Raw genomic sequence first — 12011 nt, 5'->3', positions numbered from 1 at the left:
TTATGAATGGAATCATCAAGTGAGGACTTCGTATTGAGCACCATAAACAAAGGCACCTCTCTATTCGTCCCTGGGGGAGCTAGTGTGGCATTATAATGAACCTAGATAGCTGTTAAGGCAGCATGTTTCAATTAGGCTAGTTGATTAATCTCTTGTGTTCCATTTTTATGCACTCTCAGCTTGGTAGCAGAAATCTGAGGTTGAAAGACTGACATTCCCATGGGTATACCCACTGGGCAAAACTGATTGATTCAATGTTGTTTCCATGTCATTTCAACCCCAAAAATCAATGTGGTGACATCAAATCAACTTGGAAAACTGATTGGATTTGCAAAAAGTCACCAACATAAGGACATTTTTCACCAAACTATTAACCTAAATCCAATGACATGGTGACATTTTCTGTTGATTTCATGTTGAGTTCATGTTAGTTGACAACTCAACCAAATGTAAATCAAAACTAGACATTGAACTGACGTCTGTGCCCGGTGGGTACTGTGTACCTGAACTAGCACAGGTTGGGTGGGTAACTAGGGAAAGACCCCTTTGCTGTGGTTTTAGGTGGATGTGTATGGCAGGAACTACTTTGTATTTATCTGGTGTCCATGGTGATTTGACATTGGTAGTTCTGTGGGAGGTTGGGCTTGTGTTCAATGCTACAGAAATAGGGAGTGTCTATACAGGTGTAGCTATAATAGATGGGAAGCAATCAATATATGAGTTTTGCACATTTGTATTTATGATCTATGACCAACAGGGTGTTCATATTTGGAATAAAACATCTAGCAGTGGATTAGAGGCTGCAGACAGATACTGGAATATAACTACTCTTAGAAGAAACTTTTGATAACAAACTGGGAAAACAGATTAAGATGCAGAGAGACTGAAGAGTATTCTACCCAGAACTCTAACTCCAATTCAGTAGCTGAGATGGAGAGCCCAATGCCAGAGTTGAGAGAGTTGGAGCCTGTGGGTGTGGGTCTCCGTGTCACCACGTCTCCCACCCAGACCGCATTCTACATAATCTTGGTCCTACTGGGCATTGTGGGTAACACCACGGTGATTGGCGTGATCTTGGACAGCGTGTTCAAAGACCCCAGTGGAGTACGTAACTCAGATATCATCCTGATGAACATGGTCTTGTCCAACCTGCTGGTGTCTGTTCTGAGGAACGTCCTGCTAGTCATCTCTGACCTGGGGCTGGAGGTAAGGAGCTGGATGGGAATGTGGCAGGGGTCGGGCACTCTGGCAGGGCATGCCATGAAGAATGAGGGCTGTATGTGGGTGCTTGAAACAAGGGGGAAGGAGGTATGCTGATTATGTGTGGTTTGGGCTCTAAGTAAAATGGTTGTGATACTTGAGATATGGGAAAGATTTGGGCTAGTCTTTGAGTAATTGTAGTTTAAAATGCTAGGGTTATGGCGGGTGGTGTGGCTGTAACTAGAGATATGCCATGTGAAAATAAAGCAATCTGACAATATACCATGCCATACTTACTGATAAGAGCATTGTTCAGGTCGGCACTATAGTGTACACACACATAAAACCTCACACCCAGCTCTCTCTCTAGCTGAACTCTTCCAGAGACGGGTGTCACGTCCTGATGGGGGTGTGGGTGTGGCTTCGCTCAGTCAACGTGTGGTCAACACTCTTCCTCAGTGCTTTCCACTTCCAGACACTGAGACGCGTGGCCCCTCCCCCTGGGACTGTTCACGGACCCCGCAGGCCCCCCAAGACCCTCCTGATTAGCCTGGGCCTCATCTGGTTCCTCAACCTAATCTATGCTATACCTGCACACATCTACTCTACCAAGGGGAACAAGAACAGCACAGAGGTAGGACCCTGATTCAATACAAGCGGAGAGATAGACAATTGTGAAGTGTATTCCTCTTTGAATTGTGGGAAAATGTCTTATACCCCTTCTCTACCTTCTCTTCCCTCCCCATCCCATCTCGTCTCCTCGTCTCCTCTTCCCTCCACGCTCCCTCTCGCCTCCCCCTCCCCTCCAGACCCTGATGTTGGTCAGCAGCACCACGCGCCCCCTGCTGGGCTGTGTGTGGAACTTCCCCTCCAGCTACAACGGCCTGGCATATGCCACCACCTCCATGGTGATCCACGAGATCCTGCCTATCATCCTGATGGCCATCACCAACCTGGGCTCCCTCTACACACTCTACACCCACGGCAGGACCCACAACCCAGCACACATGACCCAGGACGCGCCCGTCATCAAGAGGATACCGGCTGAGAGACGGGCTGCCAAGGTGAGAGAGACTGGAATGATTCAGAATGATGTCTTGTTGTGTGTGGCCTGCCACCTTGTTATTGTGGATGGAAAGAAGTACAACATGTCATTTGGACCTGTAACATTGTTATTGTTGTTAAAATGAGGAATTTTCTCTCCAGGTGATTCTAGCCCTCATCATGCTCTTCATTGGGTCTTGGGGAACCAGCATAATTTCTATAAACTACTTCAACTACAACCGAGGTTTGTCAGCCGGGTTCCTTCTGGTTATAGCTCGCTTTGCCAACACTATCTTCATCGCCATTTCACCCATCGTGCTGGCAGTGGGTCACCGGCGGCTGCGTGCTGTCGTTAAGTCTTTTCTTACTCACTGACAGGTCCCACACCCTGAATCACACTGCAACTGACATTATGGGGAAGTCAGTGGAATAATAATAGTACACCTGCCTTAACATAGCCTAACAATACATTAGAATTACGTGGTTGTTGGCATTCCTCTCTATACGGTGGCAACCATTTGATTCTCTTCCAGAGGCAGACTGTTTTAACATGGCACCTATGAGAGACAAACCCATTAATTTATTTTTTATCACAATTTCTATTGATTTATCAGTACTGAGGAACAGCACTGTCAGTTGTTCAGAGGAGTTTAATAGAAAAGGTTGTAGAGTTCATCATTGCAATGAAATGTGTTCATCTGTACATGTCAGTGAGACTACGTTAACACAATTTATTTCTGGAAACCTGCTCTTTTGTGAGCGACAGAATGTTTATGATGTATAGACTTACGTGAAAGGGCACTCCTATCTATAGATAGTTGTTGTTACATGTTCTGTCTTGTTTGCTCTTTAAAAAAACAGTCAAAATAAAGGCCTTTATTTGTACCATCTCTCAATCTCTGAGCCTCTATGCCAGAGGCTCCTCTACATGAAGCTCATTGAGAGGGAGTGAACAGTCCAACAGGATCTGTCTTTGCAGAATGTGAGAACTTATCACAATATTTCAACACTCCAGATCTTAAACATTCCATGACTTTAAATGTTCTAAGGTATTTATTTGGTTATTACTTATTTATACAGGATTTGTATATATATGTGGACATTTAAAAACAGAATGAGGGGAAGGCAAGCACTGGTTATTTAATTATTCCATACAAAGTCGTACTCATTTATTCAGTCACATATTTGTTTTAATAATTTGATATTTGCTTCAACTCTCTCCTCTACTTTTATTACCTCTCTCCTACTGAATAGTGAAAACAGTTTATTTTACCTTCTTTCCCATTGTGTCTGGAGCTCTGCATTCCTCCACTATTTCCTCCTGTTGACATTTGACCCTCCTCAGCTTGTCATTTCCCAGAGCCACCACCATAGGGCTCAACCCCACAAACAGAGAAGTAGAGAAGTGGGACACAGTCAGCAGACCCTCCGCATGGTGCCCCCCGTTATGGTTCTAGTACGTCACCATCGCAACCACAAACAGCGTCATCATGATCACATGACTACCCTTGCGTTCACTGACCACATGACTGTCCAGCTCTCCCTGCATCCCCCCCCCCTGCCTTGCCCGTCGTGCTTGGCCAGTGTAGGCAGGTTGGTGCCCACCATCAGCACCAGTGGAGCCACCTTGTTGAGGGCCAGGGAGGAGGAGGCGAAGGCTGAGCCATGCTCCTCAGAGGGGAAATCCCACACACAGCCCAGCAGGGACGGGCTGCCAAGGTGAGAGAGACAGGAATGATTCAGAATGATGTCTTGTTGTGTGTGGCCTGCCACCTGGTTATTGTGGATGGATAGAAGTACAACATGTCATTTGGACCTGTAACATTGTTATTGTTGTTAAAATGAGGAATTTTCTCTCCAGGTGATTCTAGCCCTCATCATGCTCTTCATTGGGTCTTGGGGAACCAGCATAATTTCTATAAACTACTTCAACTACAACCGAGGTTTGTCAGCCGGGTTCCTTCTGGTTATAGCTCGCTTTGCCAACACTATCTTCATCGCCATTTCACCCATCGTGCTGGCAGTGGGTCACCGGCGGCTGCGTGCTGTCGTTAAGTCTTTTCTTACTCACTGACAGGTCCCACACCCTGAATCACACTGCAACTGACATTATGGGGAAGTCAGTGGAATAATAATAGTACACCTGCCTTAACATAGCCTAACAATACATTAGAATTACGTGGTTGTTGGCATTCCTCTCTATACGGTGGCAACCATTTGATTCTCTTCCAGAGGCAGACTGTTTTAACATGGCACCTATGAGAGACAAACCCATTAATTTATTTTTTATCACAATTTCTATTGATTTATCAGTACTGAGGAACAGCACTGTCAGTTGTTCAGAGGAGTTTAATAGAAAAGGTTGTAGAGTTCATCATTGCAATGAAATGTGTTCATCTGTACATGTCAGTGAGACTACGTTAACACAATTTATTTCTGGAAACCTGCTCTTTTGTGAGCGACAGAATGTTTATGATGTATAGACTTACGTGAAAGGGCACTCCTATCTATAGATAGTTGTTGTTACATGTTCTGTCTTGTTTGCTCTTTAAAAAAACAGTCAAAATAAAGGCCTTTATTTGTACCATCTCTCAATCTCTGAGCCTCTATGCCAGAAGCTCCTCTACATGAAGCTCATTGAGAGGGAGTGAACAGTCCAACAGGATCTGTCTTTGCAGAATGTGAGAACTTATCACAATATTTCAACACTCCAGATCTTAAACATTCCATGACTTTAAATGTTCTAAGGTATTTATTTGGTTATTACTTATTTATACAGGATTTGTATATATATGTGGACATTTAAAAACAGAATGAGGGGAAGGCAAGCACTGGTTATTTAATTATTCCATACAAAGTCGTACTCATTTATTCAGTCACATATTTGTTTTAATAATTTGATATTTGCTTCAACTCTCTCCTCTACTTTTATTACCTCTCTCCTACTGAATAGTGAAAACAGTTTATTTTACCTTCTTTCCCATTGTGTCTGGAGCTCTGCATTCCTCCACTATTTCCTCCTGTTGACATTTGACCCTCCTCAGCTTGTCATTTCCCAGAGCCACCACCATAGGGCTCAACCCCACAAACAGAGAAGTAGAGAAGTGGGACACAGTCAGCAGACCCTCCGCATGGTGCCCCCGTTATGGTTCTAGTACGTCACCATCGCAACCACAAACAGCGTCATCATGATCACATGACTACCCTTGCGTTCACTGACCACATGACTGTCCAGCTCTCCCTGCATCCCCCCCCCTGCCTTGCCCGTCGTGCTTGGCCAGTGTAGGCAGGTTGGTGCCCACCATCAGCACCAGTGGAGCCACCTTGTTGAGGGCCAGGGAGGAGGAGGCGAAGGCTGAGCCATGCTCCTCAGAGGGGAAATCCCACACACAGCCCAGCAGGGGCCTGGTGGTGTAGCTAATGACCATCAGCTCCACCATGGTGTTGCCGTGGACCTGGGTGGTGTTGACCAGCACCAGCAGGGAGAAGGCCAGGTTGACCCCGTAGACCAGCTCCGGGCCCACCCACACCCTCTTCCTTTCACGTTGCTGTGCTAGGGACCCCACAGCTCCTGGCTCAGTAGCCCACGGCCCGCCACCACACCCACTGCAGCAAGAAGAGGTGGCATCAGTCCAGGGCCAGGGACACGTCCAGACACAAAGACGGGCACCGTGAGGAACAGAGACGTCAGCAGGTTGGCAAGCGACAGGTTCACCAGGATTGTGTCAGAGGGAGGGAGCCGACAAGAGAGACTTTTAATGGCCGAGGAACACCTGAGAGAGAGGGAGAGAGAAAGAGTATAATGAACTACTATACTAATTATGTGATGTTATCTCAGGCGGAGATATTTCATGACTATTGACAGTTAGGGTTCTATTTCTCCTCACCTCATGGATGAACAGTATGTTTCACAGGATGCCAGAAAAGACCAGCAACCCAAACAGAATAGTATCTACAGTGAGGACCTTTGACATCGTATCCTCAGCATGGCGCCACAATTTCTTTGTTATTCATTGCCTACATGTATTATTACTATTCTAGGGTCTCAATTTTACCTCTGCCTCTATCCTGTTAATTGTGAACTATTTATATAGACACCTACACGCCCTCATACACAAACAAAGCCATCCCAAAAACAAACTCAGCATCTTCAGTGTTGCTGACCTGGCTCAGGGTAAATTAACTCCAATCATTTGTCGCCTAGGTAGGCCTTCCATGACCTTGCCTGCTGCTTAGGTATGCAGATTTGTCACTGCATTGGCCAGCAGCGAACACACACCACTTACACACCACTAGTTCCCCCTTTGCTGGTATAACAGCCTCCACTCTTCTGGGAAGGCTTTCCACTAGATGTTGGAACATTGCTGTGGGGACTTGCTTCCATTCAGCCACAAGAGCATTAGGGCGGTTGAGAACTGATGTTGGGCGATTAGACCTGGCTCGTAGTCGGCGTTCCAATTCATCCCAAAGGTGTTCGATGGGGTTGAGGTCAGGGCTCTGTGCAGGCCAATCAAGTTTTTCCACACCGATCTCGACAAATAGTTTCTGTATGGACCTCGCATTGTGCACGGGGGCATTGTCATGCTGAAACAGAAAAGGGCCTTCCCTAAACTGCTGCCACAAAGTTGGAAGCACAGAATCATCTATAACGTTATTGATTAAGATTTCCCTTCACTGGAACTAAGAGGCCTAGCCCAAACCCTGAAAAACAGCCCCAGACCATTATTCCTCCTCCACAAAAAGGTACAGTTGGCAATATGCATTGGGGCAGGTAGCGTTCTCCTGGCATCTACCAAACCCAAATTCCGGAGTCCAATGGTGGCGAGCTTTACACCACTCTTAGGCTTGTACTGTATGTGGCTGCTTGGCCATAGAAACCCATTTCATGAAGCTTCCTGCGACTAGTTATTGTGCTGAAGTTGCTTCCAGAGGCAGTCTGAAACTCGGTAGTGAGTGTTGGACCCGAGTACAGCTATACAGCTAATAGCTAAATCCACCCATTTGCAGGGGTGTCCACGTACTTTTGTATATATAGTGTATCAACTCATACCACACAGACAGGTCACATCAACAAGACATGTGAGGCTGACTAACACCTGAGACCATCTATACTATAAAGATATACAAATGGTTTCATGCCAATCTTAGCTCATTTGAGAGAGCGTTCAGGCGTGTATTTCTTTGTTGCCCTTTAACAACCCTGGCTGTAAGTTGTCAATTCAAACAAATAAAACATGGCTAAATCGACCCATTTTAAAAGGGGTATGTGACTGTGGCAGATATCTGTTGGCCCATACGTGTATGTTTAGATGTTTGTGTGTTATGTCATCATCCCGCACATTGTTATCTCCCATTGCTCAGAGGGGAGGATCGTAGAGAGTCATCATTAGACTCATTTACCCAGCATCCCCCGGGGGCTTCCCAGCGGTCTTATTAAAATCATCTCCTCCACTGATGCTGCACACTGTTCCTGTCCTCTCCCTTGGCACTACTACCTTGCAGGCTTGCCAATTTGTTCCTTTTGGGAATGGACATATAATCATTACCTCCAATAACCTCCACATAGAACTGCTGAGTCAAAACTGATCAAAGACTAAATGTTCTCAAATTAAAGATCTTCAGAGAAAGATATGAAGCTTTTTGTGACCATTATAACTGCCAGTAGGTGTTGTTAAACTGTGAGTTTTATTACCTATATGATGATTAGCAATGAATGAGTATTTAGATTGATGTAATCCAGCTCTGATTATCCTTGTTATATTTCTCCATAATTATTTCAAAGATTAAATACTATTTTAAAGGAGTTATAAGGAGGTTGTTTATCTAACCAGACATGAATGTTTCAGCAAAAACTTCAGAAGTGTTTGAATGTGTACAAAAGAAACAATGGCTTGTTGTAGACCGACTATCAATTATTACCACTTGAGGTCACTGTACACTCTAAAAAGAAAAGGTTCCTGGAGTATCCTTTAGGGGTTCTTCAACTTGAAACTGTGGGGGAACCCCTATAAATTATTCAAAGAACTCCTTTTAATGGATCCTGGAGAAACCCTTTGAAGAACCTTTTGGGGTTAATTTTTTAACTCCCCTACTATTATTATTGTTATTATTAATAATAATATGCATAACAACAAGAACAATAACACAATATTTGAGTTGTCTGTGTTTTTTATGATTTTAGTGGCAATTCATAATAAAAAAATCTAAATATGAGGTAATAGGTGATCAGTTCAGTCATCTGCACCCAATACAGCTAGCCTTCAACATATTCTTATAGCCTAAATATTCTTAACTCTTTGTTGATTGATACCCATTGAATTGTGTCCATTTTCTGTTTTAGAAAGATTTGCACAAATATGAAAAGATAGAGAGTATCATTGTAAAACAATGTGAATATAGATCATACAAGGGACAACCCTTGCACCTGCTGTCCTTTCAAATTCAAATTGAAGTTGGGCAGTTAGGTTCCTGCAAGAACCCCTACCAACTAAGGAGGTTCCTTGATTCATTTTCAGTGCCAAGGACCCTGAGGGTCTTTGAAAAACTTTGAGGATCTTAGAAGAACCCTTGTTGAATCCCTGATTATTAGAGTCTAGGTTTGGAAATCGCATCACATCAAAACAAACCATAGTCCTAGATTTCAGCTTTACATTATAGCCCACTATTGACAATATCCAGATGTTCGTTAGTATTGGTAACATCTGCCTATATCATGACGAATGTGTTATAAACTGTTATCAGAGTTTATTTTCCTACAATTTTGAATAAGTATGAATATATCATGCTTAGGCTATTACAAGACAATTATGCCTGATAATAAGAAACTTTTTTTTTGCACAAAACAATCTCAGTATATTGCATTTCCAATAATCTGCCTGATTTGATAGTATGGACAAAAGACTACACACAGCAGCATTGAATACTACAGCCTAGCACCCTATGTGGTAGTAAGGAGTGGGAGTTAACTGGAGGAAGGTCGGTTGGGTGGAAGGATGGAAAGGCACAAAAAAACAGAAAGGGTGGCAGGGAAATTAAGATTGGAGTAGGGACTTGAAATGATGACTCATGTAATTGACTGCTGATGACTACGCTACAAACATTCTGACAGACACAAAAACACACACTCTTCCTCACGACAACCATCACAGACAGCCAGACAGGAGAAGACAAATGTACCTGAAAAGATAATTGCCGCCGTCTTCGTTCTCGAAAACCTAGAAATGTAAGTTCTCTCTCAATAGCAAATTGCATCTTACATTTATTGCCGTTTACATTAACCATTCTAATAAGCGGTGTGACCTATTTATTGGTCTGTTGAGTGCGTGCGTAACCAACATGTGGTGTATGGCTTAAAACAAAGCATTCGTAAGTGATAGCAGTCTGGCTCATTCTCTAAAAGTGTGGTCTGTATCAATCAGCCATCTATTATTCTGTGGTATATAATTTTTATTGTCCAATTTTACCGCAGATTGTTCTCGTGCTGGCCATCGGGGGAATACAGCGCTTTGATGGTGGTGTAGGACTGTGTAATGGAAGCCACCTGCCCCCATAAATCTCTTTTTCGACTCGGATCTCCGCCGACAGTAACGGTGCTGTCCACTATGCATTTGCACTAAATACAGTGAACTGGCAAGAAGAGAAGAAATGAGAAGAAAATCGCTGGTTGCCTTCTCGGCAGTACTGTTCTGTCTGTGCCGCGCGACAATCGTCTCCAACCGGACGCGCGGCGGCCGCGACGCGCAAACTTCATCCACATCATCAGACAAGGGAAGCGATGAGGATGTGGCTGTCTCCCCAATCTCTGGCCAACAGCATATCTACAATGTTGATTATTTCAGTAAGAATGAATCAATGGGCTCACCAAGGCAGCAGGGGGACTTCAGCCATAGGAATGGCACTTCCTCCATCAAAACCAGCAGAGGAAATACAGGCACCACTAAGATATTTGGCAGGCCAGACCATGTTCAAGGTGGAACAGGGTGGGCCATGGACGGAGGAGTGGCACCAATATGTGCCTACAGGGTGATGGAGGAGGGAATCGGGGGGCGGCTGTGTTTTCGACACACACAGCTGGGGTTCAGGTGTCATCGTGGAGACTGCCGGACTGTTCCATCAGCAGGAGGGTCCCTGGTGGCCAACATTTTGACCAACGGCAGCGTGCTACTACAGTGGACATATGAAGATCTGAGGGGAGAGGCTCAAAGGACAAATAAAGGAAACACAGCTGGACATGACCTAGATAAACAAGAGACAGAGACTAGAGGAACAAGTGTAGAGGGACAGAAAGGGGCCCCTGGGACAGGGCTTGGGGAAGAGAGCAGGTTTGTAACTGCCCCACCAAAGAAGGTATTCGGTGGACGACGTGTCAGAAGGGGTGGGTTTGGGCTAAGCTGCTGGTGGAACGGGAGCTACACCCAGTTTGAGTGCGCTAACACCCATCTTGGCTCTGGTTGCAGGGACTTCTTGCTGACTGAGCTGCATGAGAACGTCCCTTACCGCATCTGCCTGCATCCGCTTGCCTCCACCCATACCCCACAGCTCCACTCAGAAGGAGCAGGCCAGAGGGAGGACCTGTGGGACTGTGTGGAGTTCACTGTCTCACCCTTGCGCATGCAGGACATTGTGATTGCCATGACAACGGTGGGAGGAGCCATCTGTGTGATGCTGGTCATCATCTGCCTGCTGGTGGCGTACATCACTGAGAACATCATGAGCCCCATGACACAGCACTCACACTCCACATACCACTCTTACCACTAATGTCACTCACACAAACACGCACGCATGTGTGTGCACACACACGTAACCTTATTCAGCAATATCGCAGTCATTTATTTTAATCTCACATCTAAATCAATACACTAAAAACCCATTTATGTAACATACTGTGGTTGAACACCCACACACACCTAATAAAAATCTCACTCGGATTCAGGGCATTGCACCTTACACACTAGTAGATCTGTAAGCTTGTGGAAGAATGATGAACTAAGCCTCACAACAGACCACCACACTTTCAAATACTATGAAATACTGTTCAAATGATAGGGCTCAGAGAATTCCGTTTGTGTGAGCATTAATTTGTGTGTTTATTTTTCTCTTGTGTATTTATCTCATTAGCCTTTATGCTAGTAATCAATGTGCTCTGTATTAGAGATAGTAAGCTGCTAGTCAGTAGGCCTACCTAAGAGTGAAACATGGTCTATAGTTGAGCAATATTATGAACCAGTATTTAGAACGATTCCTCTTTTTTGGGGTCCAGTTATATATTTGCAGTAATTACATATGTTCAGTGGTAAGTAATAATTGCAAGCACATTAGGTAATTGAATGAATGATTTCTTACTTTTCACCTCAGAGAGGGTTAATTTAATTCATGTCAACAATACACCCTCAGGCACCCAATAATGATTCCTATTTGCCTTACCTTCTCCTGGATGTAGAGATCTATGTATACTGAACATCCCTGTTAGTGAGCATTTCTCCTTTGCCAAGATAATCCATCATACTGACAGGTGAGGCATATCAAGAAGCTGATTAAACATCATGATCATTACACTGGTGCACCTTGTGCTGGGGACAATAAAAGGCCACTCTAAAATGTGCAGTTTTGTCACACAACACAATGCCACATGTCTCAAGTTTTGAAGGAGCATGCAATTTACATGCTGACTGCAGAAATGTCCACCAGAGCTGTTGCCAGAGAATTGAATGTTAATTTCTCTACCATAAGCCAACTCCAACATTGTTTTAGAGAATTTGGCAGAA

General features: G+C 44.4%; 2 protein-coding genes and 1 pseudogene across 2 annotated transcripts; 2 read left to right on the top strand and 1 right to left on the bottom strand.

Annotated features, from left to right (window-relative positions):
- The first annotated feature begins 930 nt into the window (after positions 1-930).
- Positions 931-2955, top strand: LOC112255272 (olfactory receptor class A-like protein 4). Its single transcript, XM_042323710.1, has 4 exons — positions 931-1206; positions 1571-1834; positions 2010-2264; positions 2407-2955. Exons 1-4 carry the CDS (start codon positions 931-933, stop codon positions 2617-2619), a joined length of 1008 nt encoding a protein of 335 aa, XP_042179644.1. The 3' UTR covers positions 2620-2955.
- LOC112255271 lies at positions 2790-6218 on the bottom strand (annotated as a pseudogene).
- Positions 6219-9204: 2986 nt separating this feature from the next.
- Positions 9205-11779, top strand: LOC112255486. Its single transcript, XM_024428466.2, has 2 exons — positions 9205-9466; positions 9713-11779. Exon 2 carries the CDS (start codon positions 9889-9891, stop codon positions 11002-11004), a length of 1116 nt encoding a protein of 371 aa, XP_024284234.1. The 5' UTR covers positions 9205-9466; positions 9713-9888; the 3' UTR covers positions 11005-11779.
- Positions 11780-12011: the final 232 nt, after the last annotated feature.

Source organism: Oncorhynchus tshawytscha, linkage group LG07 (assembly GCF_018296145.1).
Source record: "Oncorhynchus tshawytscha isolate Ot180627B linkage group LG07, Otsh_v2.0, whole genome shotgun sequence".
Lineage (NCBI taxonomy): Eukaryota > Metazoa > Chordata > Actinopteri > Salmoniformes > Salmonidae > Oncorhynchus > Oncorhynchus tshawytscha.
The sequence above is the reverse complement of the archived record's forward strand: the minus strand, read 5'-3'. Positions and strand labels throughout refer to the sequence as shown.